This window comes from Equus quagga, chromosome 11, assembly GCF_021613505.1.
Source record: "Equus quagga isolate Etosha38 chromosome 11, UCLA_HA_Equagga_1.0, whole genome shotgun sequence".
Taxonomy (NCBI): Eukaryota; Metazoa; Chordata; class Mammalia; order Perissodactyla; family Equidae; genus Equus; species Equus quagga.
Genome location: NC_060277.1, coordinates 108071056 through 108091209, shown reverse-complemented (window position 1 = coordinate 108091209; position 20154 = coordinate 108071056). Strand labels below are relative to the sequence as shown.

Here is a 20154-nt window from a genome sequence, read left to right as displayed (position 1 = left end):
TATCTCTAAATGGTATCTTCCTTTTCTGCCTCTAGTCCCAGCAGGATCAGGATCAGAAGTGAGCCAGTCACCTCTCCCAACCAGACACCATTATCCTCGCGAAGAGGTGCTTTTCTCTCCCTGCTCTGTGCCTTCAACAAATGCCAGGAAGGAGAGAGAGATGAAAAGAAAGCCTCTCCCCTTCTCCATATGAACTCCCTCTCCACCCACGTGAAGCTGAGTCTGTGTCATCAGCTCTCTCAGGCTTGAAATCTTTGTCCAACAGGAGGCAGACGTCCATCGAGCCCAGCGATAAAGCCACAGCATTTCATTTAAGGACATTATACTCACTTTTAATCTTAGGAGAATGAATAACGTTTTGTATTCAGCTTGGCTAAGTCTTGGTTAATGTTTAGCTCTGTTTTCCAGCACAGTCCGGATACATACAACCTGACACGTCTGGAGGAGAAAATCAGATCAGCAGTCTGTGTTGGGTCACTGCTGATTTAAAGGAAGGGGTGGGCAGTCATTGAAGGTGGCAGCGGGGGTGGAAGGTGTAAAATCTTGTCCTTGAGCTGTTATTCTCAACCCTGCAGACTCAGGTACCAGAGCCGCAGAAGTTTTTCAGCTGTGAGTAGAATATAGTCCCTGGTGTCTACTTTCTAGATGAGCTGCTAGAAAAAAATGAGAGAGACTCTGCCTATGAGAATGTTCCCAGAAATTCACATATCAGAAGCAAACCACCTCTTAGGTGAAAGTTTGCTCTGATAGAACATTTGGTAGGAAATTCCATGTTTTTGAATTTGCAAAAATGTGGATTAGACATGTGACTGATTGTAAGTTATTACTTATAAGCTCCAATGCTAGGATTGCCAACTGTTGTGATTTTTATGATGACACATTTTGGAGACACTAATTGGCCCTTCCCAACCATATATGGAGCCTTCGATGGTTTTCTTGCCACCTCTCTTCAAAAAGGGCAAAGTTCATTTCCGCCTTCCACTGTAACTTTACTGTCTTTATTGAGCACTCACTCTTAGAGCTGATTAGGACATGTACCTGGGCAGCCGTTCACTTCCTACTCTCTCAGTGCCCGACTGGACACTTTCCCAGCACGGCGCTCCTATCTATGGCAACTGGGCTGAAAGCTCCAGCAATCAACACTTGTGTTCCGTCATGGAGAGGAGGTTAAATCTGTGTAAGCAAATAGACTCCAGGTCACTGCTGGCTCTGGAAGTCCCATCCGCCGGCCCACATTTTCTTCTTGGCATACTGTTTATGACAGATAAATAAATCCATGCAAAAATAAAAAGAGGTACAATTATAAGATGAGGCTATAAGGAAAGCTCTTATACAAAAACGTGTACAGTAAAATCCCACACCATTACTAAAGGGAAGGTCAGCTCAAGGTCAGCTCAGGACTTCCTAGCAGCCACAACTAATGGAGAGTGACTCCTTATTCTCCTCCTCCTCTTCCTTCTTTTTCAAAGAAGCAATCAAAGGAAGGAAATGCAGTGTCCTTCCATCATCCAGTGTCCTCCTTGTGTTTTCTTAGACTGTCCCAAGCTATGGCATGAACCCCACCAAAGTTCCAACTCCATGTCCAATATTACTCAACTCTGTGTTACTGAAACACAAGCTAACATCGTTCAACACAGGCCACAATGTCATATTATCTCTCTTGATACCTTTCTCACTAAATCCACTTAAGTTTAATCAGTTCTTAACTACCCATGCGAACGGATGGTAAGCAGTTGCTTGCATAGTCCATATGATCAGATATCCTAAAGTCAATGGAGTGCATTAATTTTTTTTCTCCCCCAGCAACCAGCAGGGTTATCTTCATAATTAAATGTTGAGTTGAGGCTAAGATTAAATTTTGGAATTAAAATCATGTTAACATTTAAATTAAAATGTTTATTCCCTCTTGGATACAAGAAACAACCAGAGACTAAGTCATCCCAGGAAGAGATCTTTCAAAGAGAGGAGAATACCTTTCATACAGTAGAAACCTGACTGCTTCTTTGGACAGAATTGTAGCATCAATCTTAAAGGCCTCAGCTTTTAGCCTCAGAATGCTCATCCTGCTGCTGAGTACCCACCATGTACCTGGGTATGCATTTCATTTCAAGACTTCCGGTGGCTGCTTTGGACCCCAGCCTCCTTGGAGGCAGTTTCTCTGATCACAGGGGCATGAGTGCTATAGAATTAGTCTCTCTGCCTTGAAATTATTTCCACCAATTCTCAGACCCTTGAAATTACTCCCTAAGTGAAAATCAGCGTTTATTCAAAGACCCTGGAACACCTCGTATTGTAATAATGGTAAAGTTGGGTTTAAAGCAGTTTCTTCCAAATCTTTCATGATTTTATGAAGGAGGAGGAAGAGGAGGAGGAGTCCCTCTCCATTAGTTGTGGCTGCCAGGAAGTCCTGAGCTGGCCTTGAGCTGACCTTCCCTTGGCAATGGTGTGGGATTTTGCTGCGTGCCTTTTTGTGTAACAATATTCCCTATAGTCTCTTCTATAATTGCACCACTTTTTATTTTTGCGTGGATTTATTTATCTGTCATAAATCTTATTGAGCACATTTTTTCTAGGCCACGGTAAGTACTTTTGGGAATGAGGTGGCATGAATTATATAGGCAGATAGAATAAAGGCGGCACATTAACACAAGCACAGGTGGAGTTCTTAGTCATTCTCACTGTCAAACAGCTCTTGCTTAGCGAGCCGGAAGAGGAAAGCTCATTTTTAAATATGGTAAAATCTATACGTGAGACACGAAGAGTGAGGCTTTCATCTACACCCAGAGATGATGACATCCTTACAAACACCCGAGCGTATATTTTTCATGTCCTGGAAATTGTAATCAGTCAGTGAAATGGGTTTCATTTCCCATTGCTTGTATACGAGCCCATCTACAATTTCAGCGACAGACAGAAAAACGTCACTGATGGTGTGAAGTGCTTGTCTATGACAACTCTTGAGGAATCATAGCTCAGAGTCTGTGGCATTAAAGGTCAGTGTTTAATGTGTATGCGATGGGTGAGGAAGGTGGCGGGCATACCTGTGAGGGATGGGACTCTTGCCAACGCTCACACCCACGCACCCTCGACATGCTACATATTTATTGGCTGGTGCTTATGTTTAAGAACAATGTCCTCAGGTCTTTAGCATGCACTGTGATTTTCTTAGTGCCTAGTTTTGCATCAAGTCCTTAAAAAACCCCTTTGAGGAGCTGTTGAATTACATTTCCATTTTCTTTCATTAGGAAGCCATGTCTGGCATTAAAAAAAAAACCTAATTTCATGGTTTCTCATAAAAGTGTAACTTTGCTTCGTTCTTATTCATTCTCACGGTGGGGAGAAGAAAATAGTTTCCCCACAAGAATTGCCGTCCATCTTTTTGCCTTTCAGGTTAGTGATTTCCATCCCCTCTCCCCTTCCGTGGCTCCTGAAGAAAAATTAAAGCAATTTGAGCAGAAAAAAATGCAACCTTATAACAAAAGCAGACCTGTCTTCATAAATACAATGATCAATGACCACAACCATTTAAGTCCTTTTGGGTAAATGAATAATTCTTTGATTATATCTAAGATGAGAAAACACATGAATTTATGTTCTGGGTCCTCACCTGTCATCTCCCTCTCCCTTCTTACTTTCATCTAACCTGCCTGAAATTAATGAAGCAAATACCCAGGGGCAGAGGCAGGCTTTGTGAGGCTGGAAGCTGATACAATTTAAGGAGACCTCTCTAAAAAAAAGAATACAAAAATATCTTACTTTTACAATTTTTTACAAAAACGTATGGCCGTGTGAACACACTGCCCAAGCAAGAGAGAGCCCTGAAGCTTAAGCTTTATTGGCTTCATGGTAAGTCCATTTCTGTGGGTACCATATTGAAATAAATTTCCACCTATGCTATGCACACTTGAACTTGCTACTTGTGTACTTGAGCACAGAAAACATAGGTTACGTCTGTACAGAAAGGAATATACAAGTATAAGTGTAAGACCACAACATTACATACTGGGCTTTAAACACACAAACACACAGATATAGTTTTCTATTTTTCTTGAGCTTCAACATTTCTAAAGGTCGTATCCAGGCATGATCTCCATTCCTCCAGACTTTGAATTGTCTGCCTGCCTTTAAATGTTCACTTTAAGGGAGAGGTAATCAATTTAATACATTATCATTCACTCAGACAAGCCGACTCAAACAGTGTTCTTTGAATTGGACTCATGCTGAGCAATTCCCTATTCTAGAAGCCAGGTGTGATGCGTGGGAGGAAGGAAGGGAGTGGGGGTAGGGAGCACGTTGCCAGTTAGCAGAGCTTGGTGTTTTATTTATTTATTTTTCAGGCAATTCAGATACTGGTCTGGAGGTCTCCATTGAGGAGGGTCCTCTGGGTCTCTGTGGTCTCATTCAGCCGGGACTTGTCCTGCTTACTGTCACTCCGTTCCCCGTCATCTGTGCCGCTCACCTTGACCAAGCAGAGGACATTCTGGAAGCTCTTCTTGAAGTTGTCAGACAAGAAGGCATACAGGATAGGGTTGGCACAACTATTAGCGTAGGTGAGGACCACCACAAAGTCAAACATGCCTTTAAGGGCTGGAGTGGGACTGATGGCCACAGAGACCGAAGAGACATTGAATATGTAGAAGGGAAGCCAGCAGAAAATGAAGACAGCCACCACTATGGACACCATCCGGGTCACCTTCTTCTCAGACTTTTTCCTTTTAGAGGAACCCACTCGGATTCCAGAAGACTTCACTTTGATGATAATGAACAGGTAGCAAAGACAAATGATGGTGAGGGGTACCAGGAACCCCAAGATGAAGGCATAGATGATGAACCCTGTGTACCACGCTCCAGATTCACCTGGCCAGTTGATGGTACAGCTGCTTCTCCCCCACTGGTTGCTCCGAAGCCCAGCATATATCATGATAGGCAAGATGACCAGCAGAGAAACTCCCCACACAGCCACATTGATCATCTTGGCTGTCCGGGGTCTCCTCCACTTGGCCGACTTGATGGGGTGGACCACAGCCAGGTATCGGTCAATGCTCATGACTGTCAAGCAGAAAATGCTGGTGAACTGATTGATGCCATCCACAGTCATGACCACCCGGCAAATGGCCTTGCCAAAGGGCCAGTGGACCAGAGCCACCTGCATGGCCAGGAAGGGCAGACCCAGCATGAAAAGCTCATCTGCGATGGCCAGGTTGAGAATGTAAATGTTGGTGATGGTCTTCATCTTGGCATAGCGGAGGATGACATAAATGACAAGCGTGTTGCCACACAACCCAATGATACAGACCACAAAATATATGAACGTGAGGACTGCATTGCTGGTCAGATCATAGTATGGCTCTGTCTGGTTTGAGCTGTTAGCAGCTGCCACAGTGCCATTGAGGTCAAATGAAGAGGAAAGCCATGCTTGGCTCCCATTGAGTAGTTCGTATGCCATATCCATGGCTGCCTTACAGTCTTGGGCTAGTTTCAACCAGCCAAAGAGCTTATTCTCACCTTAATGGGTCCTGGAGGCAAAGGATCCACTGTGACATCTGCAAGGAAAAAAGGAAGAGGCTCATCAGCCAGAGGCTACTTAAGCTCTCACCAGCTTTCCATGTTTCTAGTTTACCCTCTCAGACATGCTCTCCAATTGAAAAGTGTATCTTTCCACATCAGTGTTAGAGCTACAAGCCCATTCTCATCAGTGTGCAGACTTTTGGAGTTGTTTTTTTCCAATAGTGGGAAAAGTTTTGGGTTAAGTCGTCAGTTTGTCTTGTCTTCTTGGTGATGCACGTGTAGGAGATGGCTGTGGCTACAAAAAATACGCTTTGATTTGTAAGAAGTTGACTGGTCCAAAGTGTAAAAAGGCAGAGCTTGGAGAAGCCCAGCCCCTGACCTCAGAGGGCTCTGATGCTGGCCTTCTCGGCCTTTTCCCTCTGAGGAAATCTACGCTGACTCATTGACTGCTTTGGAGTCTTTCCATTCTGAAAACTCCATGGTGGAAAAGTCCTGGACTTTAGAGGTAAAACAAACCAGGGATCCCCCCCGGAGCCCACGTGACCTCGTGCCCGGCACTTCGCCGCTGACTCTCATTTGTCAAAATGGGGGTGTCATGAATGTTAAGTGATGAAATGTATGTGAAAACGTTTAGCACTGTGCTGAGTTCATAATCGGAACTCAAAAAATGTTATCTTTTCCTCTTTTTCCCCCGCCATCTCGTTTATCTCTAATCTGTTGAAATCTGCCGACACAATGGACCAATTTATAGTCTTAAATGTTAAAAATAAAAATCTGACTTGCTTTTCTTTTTAGAATGCACACTTTAGTTTATTTTTGTTTCTTCTGTTTTCCTTTCTCCAATACCCAGTGCTTAATACCCTCATGCCTAACTAAGAAAAGAGGAGAGTCCTTTCCTAAAGTCCCTGGTTGAATGCGCATCTTCTAACACCGCTGAGGATTTGCTTGATCCCCTGATAAAGGACAAAAACAGGAGCCAGGCATGAGGGAGCCAGACTCATTCACAGAAGTGAATTCCAAACCCTGATGTGGCTCATTCACATTCACTGTCCACTTCATCTTCCCAACCATCTTGTAAGTGGGGATAGTTATCCCCATTTTATAGATGAGCAAACCGAGGCTTCGAGAGTTCAAGTAACTTGCTCCCATTTCCTTGTACACAACTGATGGAGCTGGGATTTGAACACAGGACACCCAAGTCTTCTGAGCTCTGCACAGCATCACATCTGCTGCTCGGTGGACTGGAAAACTAGTGGCTGATAATTGGGCTTTAGTTTGAAGGAGCTGCCTCCTGTTTTACGTCCATGCTGAGAAGATAATTGTAACATTATTGGCTTGGCCTAAGATATAAAACAATAGCTCATCACATAATTAAATGATTTATCTACAGTCATGCAAAAAAATCACTGGGGGACTTCTTTGCTCTGGACACCAAGGACATGGGAATAAACAAAAGACATGGCTGGTGTCCTCTAGGAGGTGACAATTCAGGAGGAGAGACATGCAAGGAAGCCAACTTATAGAGGGTGGGAATTGCATGGAGATATGAACAGAGGACTTAGGAGTGCCTTCCTCTCCTGGGGGTTTCAGAGGAGGCTTGGCAGGAGGAATGCTTGAGCTGGGTCTTGAACACATGAAGAAGGAGGCAAGGAAGAGGTCATTCCAGGAAAGAGGAAGATGGTAAGGGGGGGTGTGTTCAGCACATAGTGGGAATAATTCACTTGGTGCACACGTTTCCCCTGAGCAGGGCACTTTTCCCGGTGCTTAAGTGAAGACTGGAGGAACTGGTGATGAGTTAAAGGGAACTTAGCCAGCAACAAGTACTTGAGGATCCTTGCCCGCCCCTGTCTCTGATTCATTTCGCACCGCCAGGCGCGCTGCTTATTATTTCTGTGCTGATTTCCCCACCACGCAACTCTCTGCAAAGCGGGGTCTGGGCTTTGCGGCTGACCTTTTCGGCAAAGTACTTTGGAGACCCAGGATTTAATGTCTGCCTTGGGTAAAAAGCATAAACTGGCAGCTACTAAAAACAGAAGCTGCAAAGAAACTGTTTTTGGTATCCCTGGATTAACACGGCTTGTTTCCACTATCATTTCTAACCGTCTTGTCAGTTACTTTAATTCTATAGACCCGGAATTCTATTTAAGCCACCTGCAGAAAAGTGTGCATGAATCAGTAGCAACTCCAGGGTCCTATCCATGTAACAGGCAAGGTCACACGCCAGTGTCTGGGTAAGACTGAAGACCCCTGGGTTGCAGACGCCCTGTCTAGAGCTTCTGGGGTAGAGATGAGGATGATGCAGGCGTGCGAGGGAGGGTGGAAAGCTGATCTCCAGCCCTACCTCTGACTTTTGGGCTGAAGTCTCACTCAGTGGGATGGAATTGCAACGGGGTCAATTTTTTTTTTTCTGAAATAGGCTGAGAAGCAGCATTCTCCACTTTTGAGAGAGGCAGCAATAGACAGGGTTCAGAATTTGGAGAAGGTGGCAGAGGTGGTAAGCCGGGAGCCAGTCCAGAGTGGGAAGGCTCCTCAGAGGAAGAAATGAGTTTAAATCACAGTGAATCTTATTTCATCGACAATGAAGTCAGCTGCCTAAGGTCTCTGAGGGACTTCTGCTTTATTTGAGCCCCATTGAAAGTGGAGTCCAATGCTGGGCAGGCAATACTTGCTGAATTGTGGTCCAATTAAACACACAAGGAAGTTTAGTTTTCTGCTTTCTTTATTTTTCCAGCCCAAGAATGGTTAGATACAAGAAATGGCTGGTGGTTTCCTCTGAGACTGAGTCCTGGCCCTGTTGGAGAGGAGGCTTAGAAGGGTCTGGGCATCCCCTGACCCTCCCAGAGGAGCTGTGGTTACCAGCTTAAGAAATGGAGCGTTGGGATGGGAACCGGGCATCAGGGGTGCTCCCCAATGCTATTCAGCTTCAGTTTTTTCCTTCTCCCCAGCATCTTTCCCCCATTCAGCCTCCACCCTCAGTTCCCTTAGGGCCTGCTCAACCCCAGCGCATCTCCCGGTGGCTGAAGCGTGAGCCCCACTGGCGGTGAGAGACAATAGCCAGGTGTCCCCGGCGTTGGAGAGCCTAGGAGAAGCCCGAGGCGGCGCTGGGCTAAGGGCATGGAGGAGAGGTGAGACTCCGGACTGCCCAGATGGCTCCCTGGCTGGCACGCAAAATCCTCCACTTTGCCATCCAACTCGCTGACCCTCAGACCCAAGGGTTTCCTAAAAGATTCTTTGCTATTTCCAGGTAGAGGAAGGGGAGATTAAAGATTGTGGTGCCAGCACCCTCGTCTCTAAATGCAGAGGCGGGGCCGAGGCATCATGGATGGCTGGGAGAGGGCGACAGCCGCTCAGAGACTTGCCCGGCGGCTCCGGGGCGCGGGCCACTCAGCGGTTCGGTCTCTCCAAACCCGGGCAAACTGTCCTCTCCGCCCAGGCGCCAGGGGAGCCGACTCTGGACCGTTCCGGACCCGTCTGCCAGGCCGGGTGAGCAAGAAGAGCGGAGAAGCGCGTCTTTTCTCTGCTCCGCTGCCTGCCCCTCACAGACTCGGATGTCGGGGTGCGCGCCCTCGGGAGCCGCGGCGGCGTCCCCTCCTCCTGCCCCCGCCAGCCTCGCTCTCCGCGCGTCAGGGGTCTTTTGCAGGCGGCTGGGAGAGAAGTTATCCCGGTTGCAGCTGCCACCTGGACACTCGGGTGCGGGATGAGGACTGGACGAGGGCGCACGCCACGCACACCGGCATGCAGCTATGCCCACACGGCCGTTCCGGCACACACGACCCACGGCCCCCCGTTCACGCTAGGACACCTGCTGTCGTTCATTCCCACAAAAATTACCCCCAAAAGGCACAAGGGCGGAGAACCACGCAGCGCGGGACCTGCACTCAGGCACACTGAGGCGCGCACCACCATGCAGCGCAGATGCACCCAGGTGCTCAAGTGCGTCTCTCTCTCTCTCTCTCTCTCTCTCTCTCTCTCTCTCTCACACACACACACACACACTCACACCCAGGCACTCCTACACACCACCTCACCTTTGCTTTTCGCTGCACTCCGCTAGCTCGGTTCGCCGGCACCCAGCGGCTGTCCCCGACCGAGCGAGGCGCCAGGGCTCGCAGCCGCTTGGCCGGGCCCCTGCGCTCGGCGTCCCGAGTTGCCGGCTCAGGCTCGGCCCTCGCGCCGCGGAGAACTCGCCAGCCCGCAGACCCCGGGCGCCGAGCCGCGAACTGAGGCTCCGGGCGCCGGTGGCTGCGCCGCTTGGACTGGCCCAGCGAAGCTCGGGCCCCTCGGCACATTTCCCCCCGCCCCGGTTACGTCACGGCAGCTTTGCTCCGCCCGCCCGGTCCCGTGGGAGGACAGGGGTGAGCCAGGTGGAGGATCCCGCCTGTGGCTGCGGGCAGAGCTCGCAGGCAGGGTGGGGGTTAGTGGGAGGACCCGCATCCGGAGGCGTGAAGGGTCAAGCGATTTTGGCCTCTCCACGACTTGTGGTAGGGACACACGCTGCTTTCCCAGAATCGGCTCTGTTTCACCCAACATATTCTAGGCAGCTGGAGTGGCAGCTGGGGTGACCCAGACTCGCCCTGGGACCTCTGCCATCTCCTCAGTCAGACAAGTTTGCAAAGTTGCGTCTACCGTGGGTCATCCTTGGGGGCAGGGAGCAGGCCAAGGGAAGGCAGGGAGAAAATGGGTCGGGGGAACGCACTTCTCCGTGCAGCGGCCAACGCCCCTGCACACAGTGTGCCAGCCCGCACTTGGGTTCCAAAATTCAGTTCAAGAAGCAGGCAGAGGCTCCGCAGGCGAGCGACGCATCCCGGCTCTCCCAGCTTTCCAGAGCTTGGAGGCGCAGCGGCCATCACCATGTCAGTCGGCACCTGCTGGTCTGACCCAGCACGGCCTTCCTCCCACGCGCTGTGAAGGAAGAAAGGGGAACATGCAAGAAGTGGGAGTTGTGTCGCATCAAGTTGCAGCTATTTATTTTTTGACTGTGATGATTCAGCCTCTGTTCCAATAGTTTAATAAGTCATAATCAATCCTGCAGCCTCTGCTTCCTCACCGTCCTCCAAGTACGCACACATGCATACACATGAACACAGGGCCTGCGAGTACAGTTTGAGAGGATGGGAAAACAGACAGCGAGCATCAACCGCAGTTTTCTCTGTGGGCTGTGCTGCCTTGGTCCATCCTATTACGTGATTTCCAATTTGCCAGGGGAAAGTTAAAGTCAGAGGCTGTTTAACAGGTAGGGTGAGCCCTAGAGATGGGTGAGTGGCCTGGGAAGGGAACCACAGGATGAGTTTACAGCTGGCTGCTAGTATCTATCTGCATCTTGGGGTACTCACTGTAAGGGTGGAAATCAGGGGTTTCCACTGGATTTGTCTATTTCAGAGCTGTTGGTGATGATGGGGCTCAATCCATCAGCCTGGCGCTTGGGGGCTCAACAGAGGTTGAGCTGGTGACTGCCTCATGTCCCAGCCGGTCTGGGAGGCAGCTTCTGGGAGGTGCAGGGTAGAGGGGCTGGGGCAGGTAGCTCACTAGAAGAGCCATTGGCTGGAAGAGGGAGGGGTGGCAGTAATACCAGGAGGGCAGGGTGGAAGTGAGCTCAGGAGAACCACGCACGCTCTGGGGACACAGCTGCAACAGGAGCACCTGTTGCCACGTCTAGTTGAAAACCAATGACCCAACTGGTTTCCAGGAAAAGAGGAGGGAAAGGAAGATCCAGGAAATGCCCACTCCACTCTCAAATTCCTTTCCCGGGGACTGTGTTATCTTTTCAAAGGTCTACAACTGTTGATGCCAAACTCATGTATTGTTATTATTTTTTTTTAAATCGGTTTTCTAACCTATACAGGAAATGAACCACTGGCTCTCAAAGCCCCCTCCCCCCACAGGTGGCCCTGATGGGACCATGCCTGGTTCTTTTTTTAGTTTTACTGTGAGTACCGTCATCCTGCAGGATCAGCTGAATAACCGTCTCCGTCGAAGCTGCTCGGGTGTTTGGTGGCCCCCTCTGTGTGCTGGTTGGTTTGCAAGGTCAGTAGTTCCCCAGGTGAAATTAGAAACCGCCCCCACCCCGGAGAGCAAGGAAAGACCACAGAAAGAGGCAGGCCACTCCAGATTGGTAGGTGGCGGTTTTAAGAAGCAAAGGAACTTACAAGGCTTGTCTTGGGTGGCTTCAAGATGAGTAGGTGTCTGCACCCACCTGCCAGAATCTTAAAAAGTTTATGTAGAGGCCTTAGCAGGGTTCAGCCACATATTCAGTCCAGGCGGTCTCAAGAGCACATTGCTTTCTCAAGGCTGTGTCCTTGAAGTGGCTCCTAGTACGGGAACAGTGGGCAGAATGTACATTCCAGGGAAAGGGAGATGGGTAAGGAGCCTCTGATTGCTTAGGTCCAGCTTGCGTGTTAACAGGCGGTCACATCTTCTCGATGGCCTCCTCCAATAATGCCCTTTACCTCGGATGACCTGAGACAGTGAAATCCCCCTCTGTGTTCTTTCTTTGTGAAGTCTTCTCTCTCCCCCTATATGTTGGGTTGGGTGGGCCCAGCCTGGAAAAAGTACTGGCCCATCCGCCTCAGGCACACCTGTCTCTGCTGCAAGGCTGGGTGAGTGGGGTCTGAACAGCATTCACCTTGATGGCAGAAAATGGGTAATCTGGAACAGTTGTGGATCTTGTCCAGATAATGTGGGCCACCCCCTCCTCCCTTTGAATGCCTTGAAAGAGCTGTGTGACGTTGCTGCCACCTGCACTCAGCAGCCACCTTCGGGTTCCAGTTCCCTATCTGACTCCTAATGGCTCTTCTCTTAACTTTCCCCTCCATCTGCTGAATGAAGCCGATGCTGTTCCTCTGGGGCTGCCCCTTCTCCCTCTGCAGCTGGGTTAGTAACTAAGTAACACAACCTTGAGCCAGAAAAATCCAGGGGCTGGGGAGGAGATAACCTCCGCACTGGCTTGTTTGATATCTTTAAAGCAATTAAATAATACCCTTTCCTCTTTCAGCACTTATCAGAGAGACAATAGACAGCAGGAAATTAAGAACAGGAGCAGGACAAAGGGCCAGGCTGGTGCTCAAGCCTGTAACATGGGGAGATGCTGCTCAGCTCACCTTCCGTGAGAAGGTCACAGCCTAGGAGCACTGACGTGGATCACAAGCCCCAAATAGGTCATTGTGTCTCTTAGAGGCTTAATAAATTAAACGGGGGAAACTGTTCCTCTGCAATCAGGTTAGTCAAAGGAAGTCTGGCAGTTAAGTCTAGAGGAAAGCAGGAGGGCCCTGGGAGGAGGGTTGGACCTGGTTGGGAGTGGTGGATGCCTATCCAAGTATCTGGTGTGGTTTTTACTGTCTCCACAGGAATGCCAAGGATGAGGCTCGTCATTTCTATTGACGTGCAAAGAACAGTGCTCCTGTTGTGGAGAACATACAGATGGACAGAGGAAGAGAAGGTCCCCTGCATGGTGATCGTATTACCTGAACTTCCGGGGACACCCCTGTTTTCAGCCCTTCTGTCCCTTGTCACACACCAACCATCTGCATTTTACCAAAATAGAGATATCAGCTTCCACTTTCTATCTCTGAGACTGCATCTTGTACCTGGTGGCAAGAAAATTCCTTTCTGACATCATCGGTCCTGATGTTTAGTTTGGAAAATACAGAATATGGTCATCAGAACTTTTTAGAAAATTTGGTCATTTGGCATAGTGAGTTTAGGGTCTCTTCAGATACAAAAAGGGTTAACGTGAGGACCTTTCTTCGTTTCCCCCACCCCTCGACAGGTATGAGTCTGACTTGACACATCACCGTTTTTCGCTATTAGCATCCCCGATCCACAGGGGACACAGTGGCTAAGAGAGTGAGCGGGCATTAGAACCTCTCTGGAAACCACCCCAAAGAAGTCTGGAATCAGGGATCGTGCTTAGAAGACACACGGTTAAGATATTATTCCTTTTTCTCTTTTGCCCTCCTCCTCTGGTAACCACTACTCTGTTCTTCTTATCCATGTGTTTGTTTATTTATCTTCCACATATGAGTGAACTCATATGGTATCTGTCTTTCTCTGTCTGACTTATTTTGCGTAGCATAATACCCTCAAAGTCCATCTATGTTGTCGCAAATGGCACGATTTTGCTTATTTTATGGCTGAGTAGTATTCCATTGTGTATATATACACCACATCTTCTGCGTTCATTCATCCGTTGATGGGCACTTGGGTTGCTTCCACATCTTGGCTATTGTGAATAATGCTGCAATCAATGTAGGGGTGCATAAATCTTCTTGAATTGTTGGTTTCATGTTAGCCTTAATCGTTTTAAGCCCTTTTTCCTTCAGTTTGTCTCCCATCCCAGAGTGTCTTTGTTGATGAGTTCTGGATTGTTTCCAAGTTCTCTGAGGCCTGGACAACCATCCGGTGTTTTCTAGGACCCCTTTTCCTCCCCTTCCAAACTGAGCCAAGTAACAACCAGTGTCTGGGGCTCTCCTGTTGTCCGACCTGCCCCCGGTTCTGACTTGCCTCATTAGCCTGCTCCCTGGGCAGGCCTCTTCCTGGGAAAGGCGGGCTCCCTTTAGGGTCAAATTTATAGACTCGCAAAAGCCAAATGGCCCTCAGAGAGCACCTGGTTCAGGGCTTCACAGCCAGGCTGCCCATCAGAACCACCTGGGGAGTGATTTCAAAAACTAAAGATGCCCTGGCGCCATCCTTAGTGATTCTGATGTAACGGATCTGGGATGGGGCCCAGATAACTTTTTAAAGCTCCCCGGATGACTTTATTGTCAGCTAGAGCTGAGAACCACCCAGAGTTTAACCTTCTCCTTTTAGAGGTGCAAGAACTCTGGATCAGGGAAGTGAAAATCTCTCTCCGGGGCCAGACAACAAGCAACTCAGTCTCTGCTCCAGGGCCACTGTGGGATCACCATGCATCCTGTAATTCCAGGAATCCCATTACGCGGGTCAAGAGAGCACTGGGCAGGGTTTGTGCAGGTGTGGGGCCTGGGGGCTTCCTCTCTACTGGCAGCTGGAACCAGAGTTTTCCTTCCCATAAGGATAAGCCCCACTGAGTAGCAAGCACCTTTGCACGTGCTGGGATATCATGGTGAGGTGGGGGGGCAGCACCTCAGTGCCCCTTTCCAAGTGCCCATTGCAGACACACTGTCACTTGTAGGAATGGGTGTTTAACAGCTTGAGAGCTGGGTCGCAATTTCACAAATGGGCCAGAACCAGTACATGGGCCTGGCTCAGTGGTTTCATTTGTATTTAGAGCAGGGAAGATCAGAGCCAGATTTTATCCTGTCCAAACTCCTAGAACCACCACACTGGGTCGCCCTCCTATTTCTGATATGTTCCTTCCCAGGGTCTGTGTGCCTGTGTGCTACCAGCAGCCAAGGACCTTGGCAAGGAGCCTCACCACATCCTTTCTCCATGGATAACTCCTTCTGGCTGTGGAAATTCTCCTTGTCCTTTTCTTCCTGCTCTAATAGCCAAAATGATACTTCATCCTTAATGGAACAGAGACTATTTACACCTTAAAGGGACTTTGGGGAGGCACAAGCCCACAGGAGAGGATCTCCAAGTGGAGATGCTGGCCTGATGTTGGTGGAGGGGTATTCACTCTGAGAGGTGTCTGTCTCAGATGGCAGAGTATGTAGCTCTCTCTCTTAGAGTCAGGAATCTCTGCTGCTGAAAGGCCTTTGTCCCCTGGGAAGCGAAAGCCAGGAGTTAATCCAGTAACGACCGTTGATAGATTTAAATGCTCTGTTTTCCAAGAGGCTGCAGTTCCTTTGCTGGCCCCAGGGTGGGGTGAGCGCCCAGAACTCACCACCCCATTAGGCCTCTGCCAGCTTGGGCACCACACCTTGCAGGATGGGGCCCCAAAGCCCATCCCTAGGCCTTTCTTTTCTCCTTTTCTCTCCTCCCCACCCCTCTTGCCAATCCGGGGATGGAATCAAAATGATTGCAGTGCCTGGCACTTAGTGGTTTGCAGCAGATTCTAAGTCTGGAATAAGCAGCCTCTCCCTGTCTCCCTCTCCTGGGGCACCTGTGTCCCCTCTGGATCACTGACGAGGGTAATCTGCTCTCTCCCGGGTCCCTATGCGGTCGGGTGGTCTTGCTGAGAGTTTTTGCAGCCTTGGCTGGGGTGTGATGAGGTAGCATTGGGGGCAGAGGCAGATTCTTCAGGGGGAGTTTTTACAGCCCCGTGACTTTGGGAAAGTGTCTGGAAGAGCCGTCTCTGGGAGCTTAGCGCCCGTTCTTGGCATGCGTGCTGAAGCCCCGGGAGAGACTGTCGCCGAGTGGTACAAAAGTTTCTTCGAGGCAAATAGGACAGATTTTCCGCAGGAGGTGGCTCCGTGAAGAGCCCTGGGCATTGACACAGGTTTCAGTGTCAGGAGGGGCTTCCTTGAGCCAGGTGAGGCCCCCGTGATGAGACTTGGGCACTTTCCAAAAGCGAGAGTTGTATGGCGGCTTCTCCCTTCTCTCTTGTAGAGGAGCCCTTTGTTGGCATTGTTTGCTGGTCCCACTGCGGGTCCCCAAGGTTCATGCTGCCTGCCCGCCCATCCAAGGCCCCAGAGCAGATGGCTGGACTAGGGAGGGGGAGCCAAGGCTTCCACGCCCCACAAATCATTCGTGTGTCCGCTTGTTGCTCCCACAGCTCCCAATGGCTGCTCCTCCCCCTCCTTCTCTCCTCCCCCTGCTCCTTCTCTGCCCTCTCTCCCACCCCACTCTCCTTCTGCAGCCAGATCTCTTCTCTGACAGATTGCCCCCGCATCTGCTGCCAAAAACTAATTTCTCTGTGCCACTTCAGACGCTCAACTTCTCTCCTTGGCAAGACCCTTTTATTTGGGGTTGTGAAGCGTGGCAATTCCTGGGTTTTGTTTCCAGCCTGCTAGAACGTGGAACCCTTTTGAATAATTAGGTTTAGGGCTGCGGAGCTGTCTTTGCCCCTAGTAGAGGTAGCGACAGAGCAGGTGACGGGGGAGTCGGGGCTTGGCCTCCCCGTGGGATGCTGCAGAAAGACTCGCTTTAGGGTTCTTTGTATAATAAGCTCATTTAAACAGAAATTAAACTTTTCTAGGTATACACGGCATATATAAATTTTAAACTCCTGACCAGAATATGGTTGGTTCTAAAAGTCAGACCCATCCCTTAAAAATGATGATTTGGCACCAATGAGTCTATTCTAAACATCGTGCTTCAGGCTTCAAAGTGAATTTTCCAAGAGGCGTTCCAAAAATGATTTAGCACTGGCAATATTGAATGCATATTTTGTTTTCCAAGATGAGCAATTTTTAGCACTATTAGTTTGTGAAACTGTTTAGAAATAGCCAGCACTCCCTTTGATGTATAGTTCTGATGCGGTTGGCACGAAGAAACAAACCCAAAACGTGGAACAGGCAACTGACGAGGAGATCACGCTTCTGAAGATGACATCAGCACACAGTCCGCCTACACAGGTACACGCCTTATCCATCCATCCATCCATCCATTCAATAAACAAAAAGACCACCTCAGAGAAAAAGGGAGAAAAATTGTTTTCTCAGCTCTGCAATCAAATGTCTCAGTGAGTCCCCTCCAGGTGAGGGAACTCAGAAGCCCCTCCGTCCTTAGCAAGGGCTCAAAAAGTGTGCAGGGCAATAATTTCACTTGATTGCTCCGTGGACCTTTCAGAAATCAGATGTTTTCTCATGGTCTGTTATATCCTACACAGGGAAGAGGCTAAAAAGGGCTATCATCTCTAAGACTGTCTTTGTCCTTTTTTTCTGGTATCTTGCCACAAAGCTGGCAGTCCGTCAAAAAGCAATTAGTGGTGCATGACTTAACGAGCATTTGATGCATTTCTTTGGGGAGTAGGAGGGCAGCGCTGGAGCCCCGAGTAGACAAGAGGCTGCCTAGTGGGCTGGAATTACTCATCCTGGTTAATTTCTTCTAAAATGATCTCATTCTCTATAATTTGAGGTCCAGATAGTAAAATACATGCCGATAATATACGCTGATCTTTAGTACGAGCTGGTAGAAGGATTTGTTTGGCCAGTAAAATCTTTTGATTTTAAATTTAATTTTATTTTTATCAAGTTATACACATACATAGTCAAAATGTCAAATCGGAGGATTAAGCTTCTGATGAAAAACAGCAGTCTCCTGCTCCACCCTTCTCCATTTCTGATGCACTCCCTAAGGGCAAACACTTTCAATTCTCTTTACTGTTTCTTCTACTTATTTACCTCCATGTTTATAAAGGACACACTTGCACTTCTATTTCTTGATTTTTCTGTTTCAGATTCTATTGACTCCCTACTGTGAAAGATCCACAGCTCACCTCTTGTACAACGGATTTCCCTCCCCGCTTTCCTCTCAATGTGGTTATCCTCCGTTTTGTCAAATCAGTGGTCAGTGTTTGCATTATTATAACTATGTAAATATTACTTAAAGCTGAGCCGAGCACTATTCTCTGCTGGCCTCTTCTTTCCTGTAGAGACTTTCATTTTCCCTGGAGTTAATGATTACCTCTTTTTTTAAAAACTTGCTTATTTTTCTATGTAGCTATCTATAATTCATCCCTCGATTCTGACAGGGTTGAAAATCTCTAAATGTGTTCAATATGTTGGTTTCCTTTTTGGCTTGGAGGCATCCTTCCTGGGCCCCTTAGTCCCTCTGCTCAGCCTGGACCGATCGTCCTCTAAGTCTGCTGCATTGCTGTCATCTGAGGACTTCTCTTCACCACCATCCTGAGGACTTTCTTGCTCGCTTTCCAATGTTAGTTTTCTGTTTCCTCCCTCTAGCTCTGTGTTGGGCTTCCTTCTCTGTTTTAGTGAAGCATCTCCTCCAGGAGCTTCTGGAGAAAGAATGTGGTAGCCAGCCTCCAAGACAACCCCCAGTAATCCCCGTCTCCTGGTCCCCTCCCACATTGTATCAGAATTGGTCTCTGTGACCAAGAGAATACAACCAAAGTGATGACATGTCATTTTAGAGATTAGGGGATAAAAGTCATTGTGGCTACTGTCTCGGTGACTCTCTCTGGCTTGCTCTTTCCTCTCCTCTGATTCTTTCTTCACTTCCTCTCCCCCTCCTCTCTCCTCCTCCACCTGTTCCTCCTTCTTTTCTTCTTCTTCTTTTCACCCTCTCTCCCTCTCTCTCTGATCATTCTTTCTGAGGAAAGCCTGTTGCCATGTTTTGAGCAGTTCTTCGGTGGGAAACTGGAGCCTCCAGTCAACAACCTCATGAATGAGCTTGGAAGTGGATCCTCCGACCCCAGTCAAGCCTCTGATGACTGCGGCTTCATTGCTGAAGGCTTAATTGCTCCTTCATGAGAAACTGCCAGCCAGATACTCTGCTCAGCCACTCCCAAATTCCTCACTCACTGAAAACATAAGATAATAAATGTCAATGGTTTTAAACCACTAAAATTTGGGTGATTTGTTATTCAGTAATAGATATGACAGCTGTAAATTTTTTGATACCATGCTTATCTAAAAATGTCTTTATTATATCTTCGCTTTCAACTGATGATTTGACGGCGTATAGAATTCTATTCTAGAGTTGGAAATCCTCCTCCCTAGGAATCTTGGAGGCATTCGTCCCTTGTATCCCGGCTTCCTGTGGGTGTTGATGTGTCCAATGCCTTTACTTTCCCTGTAGCCTTTGTGAATCTCCTCTTCAATGGCAGGTGTTATGAAATTTCATGAGACTAGGCATTGGTGTGAATCGCTTCTTTCTTTTATCGTCGGTTGTGTTTGGCATTCAGTGGGCCTCTTTAATCTGGAAGCTCGTGTCCCTTATTTTTGAAAGATGTTGTTACATTAGTTTTTTGGAGATGACTCTGCTTCTGTCATCACTGGTCTCTCTCTGGCTCTCCTATTATTGAGACAGACCCGTTCTCCAGTTGCCCTTGTCTTTTCTCTCTTATTTTCTCTCTCTTTGTTGGTTTTGTTTTGCTTTCTGAGTGACTTTGATCTTCTAACCCTTCTAGTGAATTTTTTTATTTCAACTGTTATATTTTTCATTTCGAAGCACTTGTTCTATTCTCAAACATTCTCCGTTTATAGCCTTCTGTTCTTGTTTGATGTATGTAATATTTTGGTCTCAATTTTTTAAGGACTTTATTCGCTTTTAATTTTCTTACGTTTCTTGCTTGTCTGTTTCCTTCAGATTCCTTTATCGTATCTGTCTTTATCTGTTTTTCAAGGCTCTCCGCAGATATCCTTGGTAATCCTTGACTGATTGCCTTTAAGAGTGAAGCACTGTAATGCTTACTGGAGGCTCTTGGCGCACAGCTGTGGGTTAGTGGATTCAGTGTAGGATTATCAGGTGGGACCAGGTCATTTGGTTGAGGAACCTCCCTAATCTGTAGATTGTTTTCATTAGCGCTGCCAGCTTCCCCAGAACCCCTCGAGCTGGATCCTAGACTTTATAAGCCTGGCCTGCAGTGCTATTGGAGCAAAGTAGGAGACGACAGTTTAGAGTTTCACTGTTCAGTACGTTGATGTTCATTTAACTTCCCTGTTGGCAGTATTATTCTGCAACCCCACCTTCCAGTGGAGCTGCCGTCCCCAAGTCCAGAGCCTGGCTCTTTCAACCACTTCACAGAGTGAACTTTATTTATTTTTTTAAATTGGAGTAGGGGTGGCTACTCAGCGTGAGGCTGGATGGAAGGGTCTAACCACTTCT

General features: G+C 48.1%; 1 protein-coding gene across 1 annotated transcript; it reads right to left on the bottom strand.

The window, feature by feature from the left end:
- Nucleotides 1-4032: 4032 nt before the first annotated feature.
- Nucleotides 4033-9706, bottom strand: SSTR2 (somatostatin receptor 2). The gene is made up of 2 exons (XM_046675277.1): nucleotides 9537-9706; nucleotides 4033-5543 (listed from the first exon to the last, which is right to left on the bottom strand). The coding sequence occupies exon 2, from the start codon at nucleotides 5450-5452 to the stop codon at nucleotides 4343-4345; it is 1110 nt and encodes a 369-aa protein (XP_046531233.1). The 5' UTR covers nucleotides 5453-5543; nucleotides 9537-9706; the 3' UTR covers nucleotides 4033-4342.
- Nucleotides 9707-20154: the final 10448 nt, after the last annotated feature.

Excerpts from the sequence above, each read along its gene's own strand:
- SSTR2 (XM_046675277.1), bottom strand. The coding sequence starts at position 5,452 with ATGGATATGGCATACGAACTACTCAATGGGAGCCAAGCATGGCTTTCC.